The sequence below is a fragment of the Zingiber officinale genome, chromosome 10A (genome assembly GCF_018446385.1).
Source record: "Zingiber officinale cultivar Zhangliang chromosome 10A, Zo_v1.1, whole genome shotgun sequence".
NCBI classification, from domain to species: domain Eukaryota; kingdom Viridiplantae; phylum Streptophyta; class Magnoliopsida; order Zingiberales; family Zingiberaceae; genus Zingiber; species Zingiber officinale.
This window is the reverse complement of record NC_056004.1, coordinates 75,300,625-75,323,734: the sequence shown is the minus strand read 5'-3', so window position 1 is coordinate 75,323,734 and position 23,110 is coordinate 75,300,625. Positions and strand designations below refer to the sequence as shown.

The 23,110-nt window shown below is 33.7% G+C and overlaps 1 protein-coding gene across 1 annotated transcript in view; it reads left to right on the top strand.

Moving 5' to 3' along the window:
* LOC122026709 (phosphatidyl-N-methylethanolamine N-methyltransferase-like) overlaps positions 1-18,384 on the top strand; it is a 34,482-nt gene extending 16,098 nt beyond the window's left edge. The window contains exons 2-3 of the mRNA XM_042585436.1: positions 10,995-11,280; positions 17,968-18,384. Of these exons, the coding sequence (XP_042441370.1) occupies positions 10,995-11,280; positions 17,968-18,217 (536 nt within the window). The 3' untranslated portion in view covers positions 18,218-18,384. The remainder of the gene's footprint in view (positions 1-10,994; positions 11,281-17,967) is intronic.
* The last annotated feature ends 4,726 nt before the right edge of the window (positions 18,385-23,110 follow it).

Here is a 23,110-nt window from a genome sequence, read left to right as displayed (position 1 = left end):
TATTATTACTATTCTTTATTCCCGCACTACTAATCCAAGACTTAGTCTTGGAACATATATTTTTGTTGTTCTTGTTGCATATTACAAATGGCTCAACAAGAGGGGTTCAGTACTGTTCGTCCCCCACTATTCTCCGGAGATGATTTCGGTTACTGGAAGGGAAGAATGGAGACGTATCTGAAGATCCAGTTCGAAACATGGATGATCATTAAGACGGGACTTCAGCTACCTTCCGATGACGACGGCAAACCAACTCCCTGCGAGAAGTGGGACGCCCCTCTAATCAAAAAGGTGGAAGCCGACGCCAAAGCTACCTACACCCTCCAGTGCGGCCTTTCCAAAGAAGAACTCAACAGGGTCGGCCCGTTCTCTTCCGCAAAGGAGCTCTGGGAAAAGCTAGTCGAACTCCACGAAGGCACTAACGACGCCAAGGTAAGTAAAAGAGATCTTTTACTTAATAAATTATATAATCTAAAGATGCAGGAAGGCGAGATGGCGAATTCCCTACATGCGAGAATCCAAGACATCCTCAATTCTCTTCACGGAATCGGGCAGAAGATAGAGAATCGGGACGTCATAAGGTATGCTTTAAACTCATTTCTAAGGAATACATTGTGGGCATCAATGGTAGATGCCTACAAAGTTTCCAAGGACTTGTCTTTATTAAAATTAGACGAACTATTTTGTGAATTTGAACTTCATGAGCAAACTAATGCACAGCCAACCGAGAAAGGTATTGCGTTGGTTGCAGGTACAAGTCGAACACGGGAACCGAGATCACGATGAAGAACGGAACCGGAGTCGGAAGATGAACCAGACTCAAAGATGAAGTTTGAAGTTACATGCTACGGGTGCAACCAAAAAGGGCATATCAAATCCAACTGCCCTAACCTGAAGGAGGTCAAAAAGGAAAGAAAGAAAAAGGTCCTTAAGGCAACATGGGACGAATCTTCATCGGAGGACGACGACGACAAGCTCGAACAGACGGGTCTACTCGCATTAATGGCCCGGGACCAAATTGTCGAATCCGGAAGCGAGAGCGAGTCTGAGGCGGAGTCCGAGCAAAGCCACGGATCCGTATCCGTTTCCGAAGGACCAGACCCCGCTGTAAGCATCTCCCGGTTAAACATTTTAGTTAGTTATTTATTGCGCAAATTAGCTAAGTCAAACCTGAAAGTTAAGTCACTTCTAAAGGAAATAACTGTCCTTAAAGAAGTGGCTGACACTAAACCCTTACCTGACCAGAGTCAGACTGAATTTCCAACTCAAGTTCAAAAAACTTGAGGAAGAAAATTCAAGTCTAAAAAATCAGGTTAAAGATTTAAAAACTACCTTAGAACGGTTTTCTTTGGGCTCCAAGAACTTGGACTTAATTCTTGGGACACAAAGGGCCATTTACAATAGAACTGGGCTGGGATATAAAAGTAAATATAAATCTTACTTATCCTTAATATACAAACAAAGTAGTAACTCAGTCCAAGCATGGGTCCCCAAGTCCAAATTGATCAATCAAGTTGGACTTGGTCAATACTGGGTCCCGAAGGATCAAATACATTACCTCGATAGACCATATCGAGGCCATGATCCAGGGGGAGCAAAAAGAAAAACGATATTAAAAAATTTAAATTAAAAAAAAAATATTCAAAATTAACCTATAAAATTCAAAATTCGAAGTTAAATAATAAATTCAAAAATTCAAAATTCGAAGTTAAATAATAAATTCAAAAATTCGAAATTCGAAATTAAATTCAGAAATTCAAAATATCGAAATTAAATTAATTAAAATGCAAATTAAATTAAATCAAATTAAAATCAAGTTAAATTCGAATTTAATCAAATTAAAATCCAAAGGAAGGCTCCAGATTATCTGGCACCTCCGAACTTAATCCACCCGATAAGGGTAACCAAGAGTAGACTACCCGGCAGGGTAATTAAGGTTAGATAAAATGGGCTAGGTTTAACTTGACCCACGGTACTGGTGAAGTTTTTGGATGATAGTACGTTAGGGAAGCTTGGACATCGCATGTCTAGGAAGATATGGCTTCGACCTGGTGGAACTGACCGAAGCTACCCTTAAATGAATCCTAACTAGTTAGACCAAGGTTTAGTATTAAGCTCAATGGGTAGGCCTATTGGGAAACCTCGAAGGCATGGTTACTTTAATGAGTACCTTGTGACTCACCATAGCCCAGAAGTTTATCCAAAGAATGCTTACTTGTTGAACCCAAAGCTAAACTTGAATCTAACACAAAGTTAAACCTGACCCTTAAAATCAACCATAATTCATCTCACAACAATTATAGGGTTCCCTGATTGAAAATTTAGATCGGGTGAGATGACTAGGAAATTAAAATTAAAATTGACTTAAATCAAGTTAATTCAACTAAACAATTTCAAAATTATTTAAAAATCATTATTTCAAAATTATTTAAAAATCTTTTAAACTCAATTTCAAAATTATTTCAAAATTATTTAAAAATCATTATTTCAAAATTATTTTAAAAATCTTTTAAACTCAATTTCAAAATTATTTTAAAAATCTTTTAAACTCAATTTCAAAATTATTTCAAAATTATTTAAAAATCTTTTAAACTCAATTTCAAAATTATTTCAAAATTATTTCAAAATCTTTATTTCAAAATTATTTCAAAATTTTTTTAAAAATCTTTTAAACTCAATTTCAAAATTATTTCAAAATTCCTTTAAAAATTATTTGAAAAATCTTTTCAAAATATTTAAAACTTAATTTCAAAATTCTTTTAAAATTTATTTGAGAAATTTTTTCAAAATCATTTCAAAATCTTTAAAACTTAATTTCAAAATTCTTTTAAAATTTATTTGAGAAATCTTTTTAAAATCATTTCAAAATCTTTAAAACTTAATTTCAAAATTCTTTTAAAATTTATTTGAGAAATCTTTTCAGAATCATTTCAAATCTTTAAAACTTAATTTCAAAATTCTTTTGAGAAATCTTTTCAAAATCATTTCAAATCATTTGAAAAATCCCCTGAAAAATTAATTTCAAAACCCTTTTTCAGAAGATTATTAAATTCTTTGAAATTCTAAACTCAATTAATTTTTAAATCTTCAAAATAATGGTCACCTATTTGGAATTCTAACTGATATTTTCAATGTTGTAAATTAAAGTAAACTCCATCTCACACTCACTCATATGCTAAACATGCTTGTTAATCTAGAATGAGTGAGATGGAAAATTAGGAAAATAATTTTTTAACCTCTCATGCTTGAACTCCTGAACTCAAAAATTTATTAAGGCATTAATTAAGGGGGAGTGATTTTGAGTCGGTTTTAAAATTAGTTTTTTCTTTAAAAAAAAAAAATTTGACTTGACCTCAAAATTAAAAACTAGTTTTGGCATATCTTCGAAAATTCAAGCTATTTTTTAGCTTTAAAATTAAAATTATTTATGACCTGACCTTCAAATTATAACTCCTCTATAAGCTAGATATTTTCAAAGCTAAGTACTTAATTAAGTTTTCTCTAACTAAACTTGGTTAAATTATTTTCTAAACTTAGCTAATTGGCAAGATGTTCTCTAGAGGCAATATTAAAGTTTAAGCATGCTTGTACTTAAGGGCTCTGATACCTGATCCAAACCAAATCTTTACTCATGCTTGGACTTTAGGGCTCTGATACCTTACTAAAACAAAATGGCAAGCTATTAAACATTAAGGTTATCGCTTCTCCTTTGCCTTAAGTATTCTTGAAATTCATTTCAAAGCAGCTTTCTCAAAAACCTTCTCCAAATTTAAAACTTTCAAGTGTCCTCTATTCTGAAAATCCTTTTTAAATCTTGTTAGAAAGTTAGTTAAGCTGAAATCTTTTCGAAAATTCGTTAAGTTAAAATTTTTTTTAGAAAATTATTTAAAGCCTTGAAAATTTTTTAAGGTGAAAACCTTCCTTGAAAATTTTCTTTAAAAACCTGAATATTTTTTTCCAGAAAATTTCTGAAGCTGAAATTTTGCTTGAAAATTTCTGAAGTTAAACTTTTGTTTGAAAATTTTTTTTAAACTCCCAAAACACACTAAGTTAAAAAGAGTTCCTCTTGGCAAATCACTTCAAACAAAATCAATTGACAAAATTTTGAAAAATATTGTTATTCTAAAGTATTGACTTTCACTTGCTCCTTGCCTAAGATAAAACGTTTTCTGCTAATTTCTGTCTTGAAAAATTAAGTTTTTTCAAAACTAGCTTATTTTTGATATATGGCAAAGGGAAATAAAAATTAGAGTAGAGAAATTATTTTAAAGGGAGCTTGTATTAAGGGGGAGCTATGTTTATGCTTATCTTGCTATCACGCCTATCTTGTTTCTTGTGCTTATATATAACTGCATATTTTTTACTTAACATTGAATTTCGGTTGCCATTATCAAAAAGGGGGAGATTGTTGGTGCAGAAGCATCCGACGATCGAACCTTAGTTTTGATAATGGCAAAGGATTCAAAGTTAAGTTAGTGTGTGATCTAACATGTTTGAATGAGGATTTCAGGAAAGTCCTAGCTGCGGTTAGGCAGGTGGAAAACCCTAGGGGGTGGTAACCCTAGGTCATAGGGGGTGGTAACCCTATGCGGAAAGTCTTGGCAGGGTCGATGGCTTCAGGCAAAATCCTAGGGGGGTAACCTAGGTGGAAGTCCCGGTGTCGCGAACTGGTGAAAGACCGAACTAGCCGGAAGCGGATGTCCAGCAGAAGTCCGGAAGCGTCGAGTGCTAAGCAAATGTCGGTCAATCGGAGGATCGAGCAATAAATCTCCGAGTGGAGTAGGTGAGGACGCGTTCCCGTAGAGGGAATGTCGAGTCGACCTAGGATTTCCGGTTGAAAATTCGAAGTCAGAAGACCATCAATTCTTCTTTACAATGTTTTATCTTATTCTAACATTGTAGGGGATTTTTCTCGGACTAACCTTTGTTTGCGGTGAGGAACCTGAGGTGGTCCGGGCGCCGGGATGGATCCGGGCGCCCGGAACAGTCCGGCGCCCGGACCAAACTTTATCCCTACCGCGACTTCGCCACGTGGAGCATCCCGGTTAGTTGGCCACGTCACACTCCAAGCGCCCGGAACTTCATATAAAAGAAGGGTCGAGGTGCGCTGAATAACAATCTTCTAAGCAATCTCTCTGCGACAAGCTGCTAACGAGCTGCAACGACACCCCGACAACCCGGAGCTTCAGATTTAGTTTTTGTTGTCGGTATAATCTGTTTACTGCTTTGAATTGTAATTAGTCTGTAATATTTTTATCGTGCTTATAGTTGTTGCCCACGGAAAGCGATCAAGGATCGCGGGCCTTCGAGTAGGAGTCGCCTTAGGCTCCGAACGAAGTAAATCTCCTTGTCTCTCTGTGTTTGTTATCTCTTCATTCCGCTGCGCTTTTACTCATTTGTTTTACGAATCGAAAGAAATAGCCACGAACGCTATTCATCCCCCCCTCTAGCGTGGTCTCGATCCAACAGTCTTACATAGAATACAGGCAGAATGGTTGAAATAGAGGAGAGTGTCAGGTGTTTTATGTGACCATAAAATACTCCTTAAACTTAAAGAAAAGTTCTACAAAATCACAGTTAGACTTACTATATTATATGGAGCTAAATGTTGGACTATGACTCGAGTACATGAGCAAAAGATGAGAGTTGTATAGATGAAGATATTAAAGTGGATGTGTGGGCATACAAGGATGGATAGAATAAGAAATGAGAGTATTAGAGAGAAAATCGGAGTTGCATCTATTGAGTGAAAACTTCGAGAGACACGTTTAAGATGGTACGAGCATGTACTTAGATGACTAATAAATGTTCTGATTAGGTGATGTAAAACTATGACAAACACGCATATCAAAAGAAGAAGAGTAAGAAAAAAAAATTGGTTAGCAATAATAAAATAAAATAAAATTTATTTAAGTATAGATGATGATATAGTAGGAGATAGAACTTAATGACGTAAAAGGATCCATATAGTCGACCTCACCTAATGGGATAAGGCCGGGTTGTTGTTGTTATTAGTTTCAAAAATTGTTGAAAATAACTTTAATTTTTTAGAATATAATTTATAAAATTTTGAAAACAAAATTTATAAATAATTTTGAAAAATATCAAACTAATTTAAAATTTTTGTAAGGAATTTTTTTTAAAAAAATTAGAAAATAATTTTTAAAATTTTGAGAATAACTTTAACATTTTGTAAGTAATTTTTTAATTAATTAAAAAAATGAAAATAATTTAGAAAGATTAACTTTTGGAACAAAATATCTTGAACATAAATGTTGCTCCCCCTTAAGTTGGCAATCCTATTCAAAGAAAACTTTTGAATGCAGATATGATATGCATAGGTTTTGCAAAGATTTAAAAGATAAAAACATTTAATAAATTATCCTTAAAAAATATTTAACTTTAATTTTTAGCTGTTTATCATAAGATTTTAGCTTTTGACTAATATTAGTCAAGTTGAGTGTTGGGTTCCAGCTAGTTTTACTAAGAATGATCACTCAAATTGATCAATGTTTTGTTTAAAGCCCATTTTTATATCAATGTATAGATATAAGCATCTAAGCATCTCACCCCATTGTAAGTTTAACAATATATAAGCATGGTATCCTAATGTGCTTGTGAGATGCTAGTTGCCTAAAATTATAGGTTCATGTTGTCCATAGTGTAAGTAGCTCGGGTTGATTTTGATGTGATAAATCGAGTAAAGTTAGGTCCTATATTTTTGATGCCTTGTGTCTGAGTGTGTAAGAACTTAGGAACACAAGAAGTCGAGTAGAAGGTTTAATGAGTGAGAAGGATGACACGGGAAGCGAGTTGATGGGCTCGGTCCATCCAAGGGATGAGGAGCTACGGAAGAGTACACCAGCAGACAAAAATGACATGTTAGTATAAGCCTAAGAGCCAATCATGAGTTAATTAACTTAGTACATATTGTATCATATTGATTAATAAAAGACAATATATTGATTATTATATTTATTTCATTTTTGTGCTAGCTGAATAAATATAATAATACATTAAAATAGTAGGTTCTAATATATAACATATCAATTATTGAATTAATTGTGGGAGGCGGTTGGCAGATATAAAGAACACTATTCTAAATTATTCCTAATCAAATATTAATATACAATGGCAATATTAATACACTAACACTAGCATGTATGTTAATTGATGACTTATTCTTACAAGTTATAGATATAAGATATCAAGTTGACACATGGGTATATATTAGAGAATCTATATTAAATTGACCTGCCATAAGAAGTTTCATGGATCATTATATGAGTGTTATTAATATTCTTATAGTGACTATTAGTATAAGAACTTGTGTACTTTGGTATCGATAAACGTCGCTTATAACAAGGTCGACTATAAAGTCGTTCACTGTGTATGCAATAAGCTATGTAGAGGGATGTGAGTGATGTAGATGAGATTTGCCCCTCTATATAATGGAAGAGATATATGTGAGCCCCTTGATTGAGTAGGACTACTGAAATGTATGATCATGCTAAAATAAGCCAATATGAGATATTAAACTTATTTGGTTAAGTGAGTCTACTTAGAGATCAAGAAATACATAGATTGATTAGAGGATGATATAGTTTATACCTCATGAATCAATCTTATTAGTATTAGCCCTAGTATCAATTATGAGATGATTGTAAAGGACTCCTTTTGTATCATATTTCATTATTAATAAAAGGTAAATTTGGTTATTATATTTACTTCAATTCAGTGTCGAATGAATAAGTATAATAATGTTCTAGAGTAGGAGATTCTAATCTACAACATATCAATTAGTTGAATTGATAGAGAGATATTGTAGATATATATAGAACACTCCTCTTAACTATTTCTAGTCAAACATTAATATGCAAGAACAATATTAATGTGTTGAGACTAGCTTGTAGATCAACGGATGACTTAATCTCACAAGTCATGGATATAAGATATCAGGTTGACACATGAGTATATATTAGAGAATATATACTGAATGACTCGCCATGAGAATATTTCATAGATCGTTATATGAGTGTCATAAATATTCTCATGTGACTATTGGTATGAATAGTCTTTAGACCTGAAGTCACTACGGTTCCCTACATAAGGTGTTGTATACTTTGATATCGGCAAACGTTATCTATAACATGATGGACTATAAAGTCGATTACTGGGTATGCAATAACTTATGCGGAGGGATATGAGTGATGTAGATGAGATCTATCCCTTCCATATGACGGAAGTGATATCTGTGGACCCCTTGATTTTAGTAGGACATAAGAAATCATGGTCATGCTCAAATGAGTCAATATGAGATATTGAGATTATTTGATTGAGCATTGATCAATCTAGATATCAAGGATAGAAGGATTGAGTCATACAAGATAATAACCATGAAAAAGTTAAGTCGGATCTCGACATTCTCGTCACTTAGGTAGCAATGATGTCTTACTAAATACCACTCATTGTTTTGTATCTAAAATATTGATTTGGATACATTGCCAACGTTACGAGAACCTATTGGGTTACATACAAATAACAAGTTGATTTGGAGATGAGTTCATATCATGGATCATTGGATTAAATCTAATTCAAATTAGACTCATTGAGTTAGACTCAATTGGATCCAATTATTGGATTGAGTATAATTCGAATTAGATTCATAGAGTCAATTGGGATTGATGTTCATGGAGTCAATTGGATTGATAAGGTTCAATGAGTTAGACTCATTGGGAGAACTCAAGTTCATCAAGGAAGATGAATGACTAATTTTGAACCATTGGATTGAATGGTCAATTTTGAACCATTAGATTGAAGAGAGGAAGACCAATATATATACGACCGGCTTGAATTACCGATCGAAACATGCTTAACAAAAGATATTCTCAATATATATACGACCGACTTGAATGACCGGCCAAAACATACTTAATAGAAAATATATATATATATATATATATATATATATATATGCGGTTGGCTTGAATGACTGGCTGAAACATGCTTAACAGAAGGTATTCTCAGTATATATGTGGCCAGTTTGATTGACCGGCTGAGACATGCTTAACAGAAGTACATAAGTATGACAGTCTGGTGAATTTGGCGGGAAATATCTTCTAGAAACTTCTTCAGTTGTAATGACGTGTTCTTATGCATACTTTATCATGAATATGAGTCATAAACGACAAAAAAGGTACATCTGTGATTAAAAAAAGATTCTTTAAAGGATTATTACACGAAGTCTAGAGGATGACTTCATCTTCTAACAAACTCTAACAAACTGAGGACCACCTCATGACTACGGAGATTATATGAGGTAGTATAAAAAGGGATATTCTCTCCGTTAGCAAGGTAAACAAGTTCTAAAATCCAAAACTCTGTTTCCAAGTACTTGAGTTACTGTACTTCTTCTTCTTCTTCCACCTTTAAGAGAGGAACTGACTTGAGCGTCGGAGGGCCTAACCAAGGATCCCCACCCCGGTCCTACATAACTAACGCTTTGTTAACTCGTTTCACTGTGCATAGGACCGTTGAGGAGCTCTTCCGGATATTTAGGAATTCATCTTCATCAGAAATCACAGTTCATCGGGGCCAATACACCACCTCGTAGATTTCAGACAGGATCAATAAACATTAAAGAATTAAATACATATATTCAAACTTATTTATTTAATTTAACAAATTATTCAATCTTATTCATTTAATAGAATATATATATATATATATATTAAACGTATATAATCAAACTTTTATCAACATCAAACTTTTATATAAACGTTTCATTTACAACACAACCAATACTATCTTATTTTATAATTTAAAATAATTTAAAAAATATGAAGATCAAGAAAACTGTTTTTTCCATAAAAGTTATATTAAACGTATATAATCAAACTTTTATCAACATCAAATTTTTATATAAACGTTTCATTTACAACCCAACCAATACTATCTTATTTTATAATTTAAAATAATTTAAAAAATACGAAGATCAAGAAAACTGTTTTTTCCATAAAAGTTACATTTGCTTTTGTTTGTTGAAGGTAAAATTTATTATTATTTTTATTTTTTGACAAATGAGATATTCCGAGGCTAATATTTTGAGCCAATTATACCTTGGAATAAACCATAAACAATGATAAATATTTGAACCAATAATGATAAATTATGATATTTCAAGAGACCAATAATGATTTAACAAATCTAGAGCGGTAAATAAACTAAATATTCGTAAATAAATATAATATTTAGGTTGGTAAAAATTTATTTTATGTTTGTTCAATACCCATAATATTGATTAAATAAATAAGCTTGAATAATTCATAAAACTAAACAAATAAATTAAACATAGATATGTTCAAGTCGTAAATATTCGTGAATAATGTTTATGAATAATATTTGTGAAAAATGTTTATGAACCATGTTTATGAATCATATTCATTAATAAAACTCTTACCAACATGCTAAGTAACAAATAAATTTTTTTTAAAATAAATAAATAAATTTGAATTATCGAGCTCAATAACTAATCAAACAAATAAAAGTTTGAAACAATCAAATAAGTTTGAATTGAAAGTTCAATAAGATCTAAACTAATCAAACTCAAGTCAAGTTTAAACTGAAAGTTCAATAACATCTAAACGAATGAAACTGAAATCAAGCTTAAGTCAATCTAAAGCCAAGCTTAGACTCATCAAAAAAAAACTAAATTAAGTTTGAACAACTATTTTAAATGTTTGATTCATTTTAAACTCGTTTAGTTATCTTATTAAATAAATTTGAATACTTTAAAATTTTACTCCAGTTGACTTGTTTATCACCTTAAACTATATATATATATAATCAATATGTTGTAATTTAGAAAGGAAAGAAAAGGAGATAATTTAAATGCCAAATTTTTTAATTTTTTTCACCAAAAGCTTCGCCCGGACGGTCCAGGTCCGCATTAAATTGGTGCCTACCAGCCGGTCTCTTCAGAGGCCTATAAATAGTCTGCAAAGGGCGAACCGTTTGGATCGGGAGGAAGCCATCAGCCATGAACTCGGCGGCGGTGCTCGGGGTGCTGCTCCCTTTCCCCTTCTACTACATCTTGTGGAACTACCCGCAGGCGTGGGTTGACCTGTGTGGGAAGGGGGTCGATCCCTCTCACCGGATGGCTCAGATCTCCCACGTTCTCAAAGCTATTCAGTTCGTCTCCCTCTTTTCGGTCGCAAGCTTCTCCCGGCCGCCCTGGTACTGTCTCCTCCTCTTCCTGGTCGGCCAGTTCCTCAACTTCAAGTGAGTTGTTTCTCTTTCCGACCCTCATTCTTCTTGTTTGAGTCCTTTTGTACGATCTTGAATTCTTTTATTGATTAATGACACGGGGAACGGAGAAACATTGGAGCTTGGGGTGATTGCCTAAAGAACGGAGAAAGATCCACGTGATATTTTCCTATTTTAATTCGACAGCGTAGATCATGTGGCTTGCTTAGGATTTTCACAATTATTATATTTTCCTATTTTAATATAAGCAATTACATATTATTTCCACTAGATATTTTCATTATCGATTATATTCTTTCAAGGGATTATCTTAAGTGTTCCATCTCTTTTAAATTGTTTCACTTATTAGTTGGTTTTGTTATTCAACAACAATCACAGGTGTAGAAAATGATATAGTTAATGAATAAATGAAATAGTGGTTAACAAGAATATCATATAGGAATAACCAACTTAAAGTTAGGTATCAATTGGTAAATAGAATATTTTTAAATGGTACTTGTTGGTGCAATTGATCTCTAAGTCTAGGTAGCTTGTGTTAAGGATTGATCTCTAGGTAGCTTGTGTTAAGGGGAGACTGTTGATCCAATCATATCTGAGTTGGGTTGGTTTTGATGTGGTCGACACCATTGACATAATGTGTCAATGTTTAATTTAGATAATATTCATATTTTATATTAGACCAAATTGATATTTTATGATATTCTTGTTGAGATTGTTGTGCATCTAGAATGTGGATGAATAAACATAATATGTAATTTCAAATTCTCTTGTTGCTCTTGCAAATGCAAGGGCTTAGTAGCAATATGATAGTAGTTCAACTATTAGAAGTAATGCAACGGAAAAATTAACAATAAATAATGTTAACACATATTTTTATCTGGTTTAGAAATTCCTAGGCTTCTATTCTATGACCTATAACTTGTTTGGTGAGTCGCTCCTTGAATCCACTAATGAAATATACTTTCTCCTTTTAAGAGGCGGAGAAAGCTCTGACAAATATTGTTTTAATTTTACAAATAAACAATATAGTATAAGGTAAACTATAATAAAAATAACATGACCAAAGAACTTTATTGATTTAGAGTGTAGAACATCAGAATAAAAATAAATGAGTGCACAAATGAAGCAGTAGACGTGATCTAGATCCTGAATAAGTTGTGAATAATCTCTAGTTTGAAGTACCTTTGCTTGATATTTATAAAGTGAATTTGATGATAAATAGTCAACTGAATGGCCCAACCAATCGGCTGGTCCACTGGTCTAAGAACCCTATCCGCAAAAATTGTTACTCAACCAGACGATTCAAACTTGCTATCAATTGCAACTGCCATAACACCCTCCATGCCTTCTAGACTTCCTTGCCTAGCATCCATTCTTCATGACTCAAAAACATAGGACAACAAACATAATCTCAATGGTTAAATTGACAAGAGGGAAGTTCTTAGTGGTGGCATAAGAAATAGAGCATAGTTGACAATATTGTTGATTTGGTTATCCAATTGAAGTGGGATTTGGTTATCCAACTGAATGGCCCAACCAATCGGCTGGTCCACTGGTCTAAGAACCCTATCCGCAAAAATTGTTACTCAACCAGACGATTCAAACTTGCTATCAATTGCAACTGCCATAACACCCTCCATGCCTTCTAGACTTCCTTGCCTAGCATCCATTCTTCATGACTCAAAAACATAGGACAACAAACATAATCTCAATGGTTAAATTGACAAGAGGGAAGTTCTTAGTGGTGGCATAAGAAATAGAGCATAGTTGACAATATTGTTGATTTGGTTATCCAATTGAAGTGGGATGTTCTCAATGCATTCTTGAATGATAGTTCAGTTGAGAAAGTACACATGCCACAATTTGAAGGATTTTGAGAACTTGAAAGGGAGCATTTAATTTATCAGTTAATGAATTCCATTTAGAGTGTAGCAGACATCTAAGGTGATATTTAAAGCTTGATATATATTATTAATGAATTTGATCGAATAAAATATCAATGTATAAAAGCTAAATGAGAAAAAAAATTTATTTCCCCTTTTTTCATTGGTTTTGAAGAACAATAAAATGGATCAATATTAATAAATAATCTAAATCAGAGCAAATTATTTTTCTTTTGTTGTATGTTAATTATATTTTACTTGCAAGCAATGGCATGAGTCTCTTCATGATCACAGTGTTTCTAATAAAAAAACACTTAGACTTGAAACATTTTAGTTAAACCTCCTTTGTTTTGGGAATTCAAATTCCTAGAGATAGATATCCTAGGAGTTCAGGTCTAAATCCTACACTAAGTTAATTCTCAAAATAAAGACTATAGAAATTTGTTGGTTTCGATACGATGACCGACAAGAGGGGGGGGGGGGGGGGGGGGTGGATTGCCTTGAAAATAAATTAACACTTTCTTTTGCTTTCCGATTTTAACAAAGACAAACACATTAGTTAGTTAGAAGTAAAAACATAAAAGAAAGGTAAGAGACACAAGCAATTTATTTGGTTACAATCGGGGAGATTGTTAGTCCAAGACTTTGAAAGCTCCACTAAGAAATCTCCTTTTGGTGGAGTAGCTTTTTACAACAATTAAGTACAGAAAATTAGAAAGCAGTAAACAATTGAAACAAGTGTTGTAAACCAGTGTTGTACTGAACTCCTAGGACTAGGGCTCTATTTATATCCCACTGATCGAAATAGCCATTTTGATGACATGACACTCTCGGGCGCTTGGACCCGATTCGGGCGTCGCCAGTTGTACACTTTCTGCTCACAGCGGCTACACAACGGTTCGAGGATAAAATTTTATCCTTGCTCGTCGAGGCGCCCTTGTTGTGCCAGTGGGTCCGGGTGCCTGGACCACCTGGTCATGGTCCAAGCACCTAGACAAGTCAACTCCACGTTGACTTGTCCAGCTTTTGCTCCGGCCGCTTGGGTGATTCTCCGGTCATCCAGAGTTGAGCTCACTCAAACCCAACTTCGGCATTCTCTCCTTGAGTAGACTTTCACTCCGACTTCTCGTCTCTTGGAAGCACCACACGCATTCTTCTTGCCCGTCGATATACTCTTCCGCAAGGTTTCGTCCCTTGGATGCATTGAGCCCATCAACTCGCTTCCCATGCCATCCTTCTCGCTAGCTGCGTCTTTCGCTCTACTTCCTGTATTCCTAAGTCTCTGCACACTTAGACACAAGACATTAGAAACGTAGAGCCTAATTTACCCCGGTTGATCGTATCAAAACTTACCCGGGATACTTATAATCTTTCTTTTTCGATATGCATCAATTCAACTTAAGTTAGGGTAAAAAACAAAAATAAATTAAGTAAAAGTAAAATATTGTAATTAAGTACTAGTAAAATATTGTAATTAATTAACTCTTCCTTAACTGCCTAAATTTCTTTCCCCCTTTCATCACATTAAAAAAAATTAGGGGTAATACAGAAAAAATTTAAAATTTTTTCTATGGGTTATTGAAATACTGATCAAGCTAAAAAATTTACAAGAATTATTTTTTCAATATTTGAATTTCTAAAATTTAAAAACCAGATTTGTCAAAAAAAAAATAATTTAAAAATTATTTTAAGGTGTTAAAAAATCTTGAAAGTTTCTGTCACATATAATCAAAATAATTTGAGAACATGATAAAAATTTCAAGAATAGAATATTTTGTATTTTAACCATAGAAAATATTTTAAATAGATAAGGTTGCTTTCAAAACTAAATATTTAAAAATAGTTTTTGAATCTTAAAATTTTGGCTAATTTTTCTAGATATTCAAAATACAATGACAGTTAGCCGAAAAATCAAGTTTTTAAATAATCCATCTCTAAAAAGTTTTAAACTTTAAATTATATTTTTTTTAATAAAAATTCATAAAAAATTATATATTCATCAAAAAATCCCAATTTTTTTATACTAATAGATTTTTCATTTGTGAAATAGAAGAGAAATTTAACAAAAAAATATAAATGTGTCTTAACGGATATAACTTGATTAATACATAGACATGTATTTTAAAAAAATAAATATTAAAAAAATCGATTTTGACTTCTAAAAATTTTCTTAATTTTTCTGAGTGTGTAAAATAAAATATATATGAGCAGAAAAATTCAATTTTTGAAAATGTAAATTTCTAGAATTTTTAATATTCAAAATTATTTTTTTTGGTAATTAATTTATAAAAAATTATTTATCAATCACAAAATTCTGAAAATATTTCTGCTAACAGAAAGCCTACAGTTTTATCACATTAATAATTTTGAGAATAAAATTCGAACAGTAAGTTTGTATAAAAATAACATATCACATAAGTTAAATAAAAATCCTCATGTAACAAATTTATTAATTTGAAGGAGATCTAGATTAGGAATGCTTTTGGAACCCAAAATAAGTTCTTACCCACTGGATTTATCAGAGGTTGTGGTATATAATTTCTAGGAATTTTTTTGATTTGATCCTTGTGAAATATAAAATACCAATTTAGCTCTCCATTGTATTCAACTTGAGAAATATTCAAATTTAAACATGCCAAGTTCCTTTTCAATAGTTTTAATTTATTTTTTATTTTTTCATTTTCATCCGTGAGTTTGTTAAATTTTCAACTAGGCCTTCTTGATCATCCTTTGATTTTAGATATCTAGATATAGTTTGCACAAAGATCTACTTAGCATTTTAATACACTTATACAGTTGATTTGGAGGAAGCTTACTTACCTGACTTACTATGTCGTACTCGTCGGTAGACGCTCCCCCTTTATCAGTGCTCTCCTCGGAAGTGGCTTCGTCTTCGGGTAGGTATTCAACTATTAGTGTTGTGTCAGTGATCTCCTCGGTCTCCGATGCCTCTAATGATGAAGTGATGTCCATCGAAGAGTCAGATGGCAAAGCGATGTCCATCGAAGAGTTGGATTCTTCTTTTCTTGATTCTTCGTGGAGTTCTAAGAATTTTTCCCAAAGTTCTTTTTCATATTTGTAGGCACCGATTCTTTCGAGTTCTTGACCAGGTAGCACACTCAGAAGATGAAATTCGGCCTTACTATTTACCATAAATTTTTCCTGTTGCTTGTTAGTGCAATAATGTTCCTTAAGTTCTTTTCCATCTTTACTTTTGGACATTTCAAAATCAAATTTAATTGTTAATAAAATATTGAAGTCAAATTTGAAAAATGCCTCCATGCGTCTCTTCCAAAACGCAAACCCTCCCTCGAATGTTGGTGGATAGATGCTAGATCCAACCATCTTTATTTTACTTTAGCTGACGGTTAGTCCTTCTAAAGTGAACCTAGTTCTGATACCAATCGTTGGTCTCGGTACGGCTGACAAGAAGGAGGTGAATTGTCCTGGAAATAAAATTAACATTTACTTTTGCTTTCCAATTTTAACAAAGACAAACACATTAGTTAGTCAGAAGTAGAAACATAAAAGGAAGGTAATAGACACAAGTAATTTATATGGTTACAACCAGGGAAGTTGTTAGTCCAATACTTTGAAAACTCCACTAAGAAATTTCCTTTTAATAGAGTAGCCACTTACATCAATTAAGTACAGAAAACTGGAAAGCTGTAAACAATTGAAACGCGTGTTGTAAACCGGTGTTGTATTGAACTTCTAGGACCAGGGCTCTATTTATAACTCACTAGTCGAAATAACTTTATTTTGATGATGTGGCACTCCCAGATGCTTGGACCCGATCCGACACCTCAAGTTGTGCACTTTATCTGCTCGCAAGGCTACGCAATGGTCTGAGGATAAAATTTTATCCTTGTCCGGGTGCTTGGATCGGTCCGGGCGCCCGGACTGTTGCTGACGTGGACTTCGACATCATCATTGCAGCAACGGCTCGCCGAGGCACCCTGTTATGCTCGGGGGGTCCGGGCGCCTGGATATTGACTTGTCCGGCTTCTACTCCGGTCGCTTAGGTGATTCTCTGACCATCCAGAGTTGAGTTCACTTGAACCCAACTCCGGCCTTCTCTCCTCAAGTAGACATCTGCTCCGGTTTCTCGTCCCTTGGAAGCGCCACACGCATCCTTCTCGTCCGCTGATACATTCTTTTGCAGTACTTCGTTCCTCAGATGCACCAAGCCCGTTGACACGCTTCCCGTGACATCCTTCTCGCTAGCTACGTCTTTCGCTTAACTTCATGTATTCCTAAGTCCCTGCACACTTAGATACAATGAATCAGAAACGCAGAACCTAATTTAACCCAGTTGATTACATCAAAATTTATCTAGGATACTTACAAAATCTACAAAAAACTGTGATTTTAAACTCGCCATAAAAATGGTAGAACATTTAGAGGTGCTAGAATAGTCCATTTTATACTCGTTATAAAAGGGTATATCCATTTTTACTTGTTACAGTCTCAAACAAATGCATTCAAGGTATTTAGTTGGTTGGCTTCACTTTGGATATTGCTAAGATATAATAGTCCATGTGATTCTCGCACTCTGGTCTAGTGGTGATCTTATGATTTATCCCTTCTTTTACCGGTGGGGAAAATAAAGCAAGTAGATTAGTGTCGAGATTGAGTTAGAGACTACAGAAAGACATCAGAAATTGAATTACATCTATATGTTTTGGATCAACTAAGTTAGAACTTAAAAACTCATAAGGTTTCTTTGGCAATAAATGAATGCCCCTGTGGATCTAACCTGAGTTTATTCAAATGATACTCTTGATTGTTGGACTTGATGCTATCTTTGATTTTTCAGGGTGTATCAGTTGCTTGGTGAGGCAGGCACTTACTATGGTGTGCGTTTCGGCAAGAACTTGCCTTGGGTGACAGAATTTCCTTTCGGATACATAAAGGACCCTCAATACGTGGGAAGCATCCTCAGTTTGGTTGCATGTCTCTGCTGGGTTCCTTTGGCCTACATTGTTCTTTGGATTGTAGGGTATCTCCTGATGATGCAGGTAGAAGCGAGTGAAGACTCAGCAACTAGAGCCAAGCCTCTTCACTGATTTGCAAACCCAAATCCAGTGCGCAAAATTTTGGTCGGTACGTTTGAACGATGTCTCTCCTATGATTTTTCGTATTCCTTATAACTGGAAAATAACTCTATTTATTGACAAATCTTCATAAAGAATAATCTATCACCTTTGCTTGATGTAGAAATCAGTTCAATTAATTTGTTGTTTTCAATCAATCTTTATAAATTCATATATGCTAATGTAAAATCATCATTATTGTCACAAAAAAGCCATGTGATGAAATTTCTCGTCTATTTTATAAACACATGTGGGTCGATTAGGTCGAATACAAAATGAGTCGACATGTGTTGCATCAGATAGGGCATGAGATGGTTTATAATGGCGGTATTGGGCACGCCCCATGATATCAATATATGTTTCTCAACATGAGCTTGTATTAGACTCGAATGAACACTAGCACAGCTAAAACTTCAGGAAATATACATTGTGCTTGGACTTCCACAAATAGAAGTATAAAAACCTATAACGTTATACCATATGGTGTATGGATTTGATGCTTCCTATTCGGTCGTGAGTGACATCTGACATGGGCGATTTGACATGACCAAAACTTAATTTTTTTTAATCTTTTTCTTATTTATATGTAATTATTTTGCTCTCTTTCCTCTTAAATTAAAATAAAATTCTTTCTTCTTTCTTATGATGGTAAGTAATAATTATTATGGTGTTAATTTTTAAATATGAGGTAGCTACTATAACATAACAGTTATTACAACGTTGTAACAGTTACTATGTAATTGCTACACGTTGTAGCAGTTAGTACATATAAGTTGCTGCAATTTAGCAGTTAGTATAACGTTATAGTAGTTATTGTACCGTTGTAACAACTATTGTATCGTTGTAGCAATTGCTGTACCGATGAGAGAGAGGGATTAAAAAAATTGAGTTTTTGACCGTGTCATATAGTCATATTATTTCTATAAATATAATACAATTTTTAGTTTTTTTTTTAATATTGGGTTATAATATTACAAAAACCAACATATTTAATCCTTGATTTTAAAATAATAAATGTACAGGCACTTTCAAGGGCATTTGAATAAACTTTTTTTTGTATAACTTAATAAATGATCTTTGGGTTGTATGGTTTTGGTTCTTTTCTTTCGCAAACCTCGAATTTTGAGTTATTAAAATGTTTACCTCATTTGATTTTGAATAGGCATCTATGACGATGCATAGATACATGCAATAGCATATTAGAAATTTATAAACGTATATATTGTATTATTTAGCTTTAACTAGTTTTGTATTGGTTACTTCTTATATTATTAATAGAGGGTATTATCTGATTTAGCAGACAATTATACCCTTAGGGCATAATAAGGAAAATCCAAACATGGCAAGGGAAAAGTTTAAATAGTAAAAATGGAACTCAGGTATGATCAATTGAGTCAGAAGTTTTAGATGACTGAAATAAGAGTTTTGATTGACTTAATATTTTGGTCGACCCAACCAAATAGTTCGACTGACTTATGCACAAGTATATCAATTATTTTGGTCGACCCAACTAAATATTCAGATTAAGCGATCGGGATTTAGGTTCGGACGATAGAAAGTCATGTGAAAGCTAATCCAGTTGCTTAGATCCAATGTAAGCGATATCGATCAATGAGAGCATATGATCAGGTAACTGGATGACACGTGGCAGCGATCCAAACTGATTGGATTCAGTTTGGTTGGGTTAAATAAAGAAAGTCAGTTTTTTATTTTAATTTAGGGTTGAAAGTTGGAAAGATTTTTTTTTTTTAAATTAAATGTGTATTTTGAGAAAAATGAAATTATGATGCAAATTTCAAAACTTTGAGTGCAGTAAAATGTGGATGCAAGATATAGGAAAAAAGAAAGAAGCATAGGATTTAAACTTATCATTGACTAATTCAGACCATGGCTCCAATTCTTTTGGTGTCAACTACCAATGGCACATGAAACAAGTTTCTTTCTTACAAGCATGAAATTCTTGTATGGGCAAATCAAAACCCTTTTAAAGATGGAGATGGCTCCAAGAAGTTAACAATTAATATAAAACGACAGAAACTTGGTGACCAGTAGTAAGCCCTACACTTGTGGTTATCCCAAGTCATTGATAAGGACAAGAGGATGAGTCACATTATTACATTAGAATTATGTAGAATTAGGAGGATGTCAAAGTCAAGTGAAGTGAACCAACAAGAGATGTATATCTTCTTCATAAATCTACATCCACAGTGGAACACCATTATTTTCATGTATATATTTTAATATTTTCCCAACTATTAGGAAGATGTCAAAGTCAAGTGAAGTGAACCAACAAGAGATGTATATCTTCTTCATAATTCTACATCCACAGTGGAACACCATTATTTTCATGTATATATTTTAATATTTTCCCAACTATTAGGAAGATGTCAAAGTCAAGTGAAGTGAACCAACAAGAGATGTACATCTTCTTCATAATTCTACATCCACAGTGGAACACCATTATTTTCATGTATATATTTTAATATTTTCCCAACTACTACATAATTCTACAATAACGTGTACAACTCTTCCTCTTTACGGATTGAAGTCTTAACTTTGTGATACATAAAATGGGCTTTAGTTGTGTGCAACTCCAGTGGGAGCGAGACCACTAAAATTTACGACCTCATCACACCACAATAATAAATACTATTGTCATGGCACCTGTTCGTTAGTGTTGGAAGACCTACGGCTAATGACAATATGTCCTCTGACTTCATGATCTAAAAACTCTAATAATGGACATTTTTTTTATTTTATTTTCTAGAAAGAATTATGTTTGTATATTATATGGTTTATTATAAACTTTTCATTGACTACATGCTGTCAGACCCGGCCCTAGAGGAGGGTAAACCTGGGCGATGACCCTGGGCCTCGATTTTGAAGGGGCCCGAAATTTTTATTTTTTTAATATTATGTTTAATAGTGGAGGAATGAAAATTAGGGCAAAACTTACCTATGGAAAAGTCGTAGGCCTGCAGCGCTCGTCGCGACGCCGTCACGCCGCCTCCCGCCTGCACCTGCGCCTACGACCTACCGCCTACGAGAAGGACTCAAGATGTCTTCTCCTCCATGTCGCATCTCTTCTTCTTGCTCACGGCTCCGCTCTTCAACGGTTAGCTCTGTCTTCTCCTCCCTGTCGGCTGTCGCATCTCTTCTCTTCTTCTTCTACTTTCGCATTTCTCATCTCTGTCACTTCTCATGAATTTCTTACCGTTACTTTTGTATCCACATAGATGAGAGATGATAAATACAGCCCATGGAAATTGGAATAGAATTAGAAGTTTCATTGTGATTTGTGAATTTGAGCTTTGGTTGTCTATTGATCACTGTGCTTCCTCCGTTCCTTGCCGGCGTCACCGTCGGAAAACGCTCGTCCACATCCTCGAATGCTCGCTTCCCTCTGAAACATCTGGTGTTTCAATTTATAGTTTAGGTATGCTAAATTGCTAACTTGCCCTAGTTTCACTTTCAATGGTTTCTAATTTCTGTTGGCATTGGCGTGTGGTTTGATGATATCTTCCCATAAAACCCCTCAAGACCTGCTTCCACCAAATGATTCTCATCTATAGTAACTTGAAGAACTAACAGTTTATTTTAGTGCCATAAGTATAGTCCCTTCATCTTGAACTTTTTCTTTCACGTTTGGAATCAATAACTTGTTTGCTACATAACATGTGCTAATAGGTTACTAATAGGGGGCTACTACTATTACTAATCTGAAAAAAAAAATTAATCCACCATAACTTGGAGTGATACGCCTGTGCTCAATGCTACATTTTTTGCTACATGATATGTACTAATAGGTTTTTAATAGGAGCTACTAATGATCTCAATACAATTGACCTCCACCATAGCTTGGAGTAGTACAACTTAGCTAGCCTTAAATCAGTTCCCACGTTTTGAGTTGATTCTAAGACACAGATTTGGTAGCTTATTCATTAAACTCTTAGCTTTTGGGAATTGCTTAGTGATTTCTGCGAATGTGTCATTGGCCATCATCTTGTGCAAAGGGAGAAAGATGTTAGCTGCTTTTTGCAATGAGTTGTTGGCACATGCTTGCTGAGCCCTTCCTCAATTATTTGTCTCCAAACTTGTCATTTCTATTGATTTTGTCTTTTTAGTAGTTCCATTTCTGACATTCAGCTATGAAAAATAATTAAATCATGATTTTTTTTTATTTATGTGCAATATAGAAATGCCCACTCGCCTTTCATCCACTGAAGTATAATTAATATTGTTGTTTCTTTAAGTATCATAATTTCACTAATTAGTTTTAATTTGATAATGATTTAATTTTCTTTTAACAGGTGTTGTCTGATGAGGTGCTTAACTTAACGACCTAGGACATTTCTAATAATATTGAAAACTATCATATTTCAGGTGCTATTATTCCTTTACTAGTGAAATAATTTGAATTATCTGTTTTTTTTTGTAATTGTTGTGGTTTTATACATTATAATATGTTACCTAAAAAACATCTTTCTTGATGTGAGAAAAGGAAAAAAAGAAAAAAACTAGAACAATTGACTGAATCACAAAGAGGTGCTATTAATAAATTCTTTATTAAAAGTTCTCATGGAAATCCACAAAATTCAACTATGACTGTGAATGATGTAGATGAGTGTCATGAGATTCACGATGTTAACGAAGAAAGGGAAAATTTGAGTGAGCATGAAAATGTTTTAAATAGGGTAGATAATGAGAATATTAACATTGATGAACAATTTATTTCTTCACTTGATATATATGATCCAAGAAATTAGGATAATCTTGATAACAATGCACGTGATATTTTAGTTGAAAAAGGACCTATGAGAGAAATGAATATTGTATATGTTGGTGCGGTTAGCACTAACGGTCTAA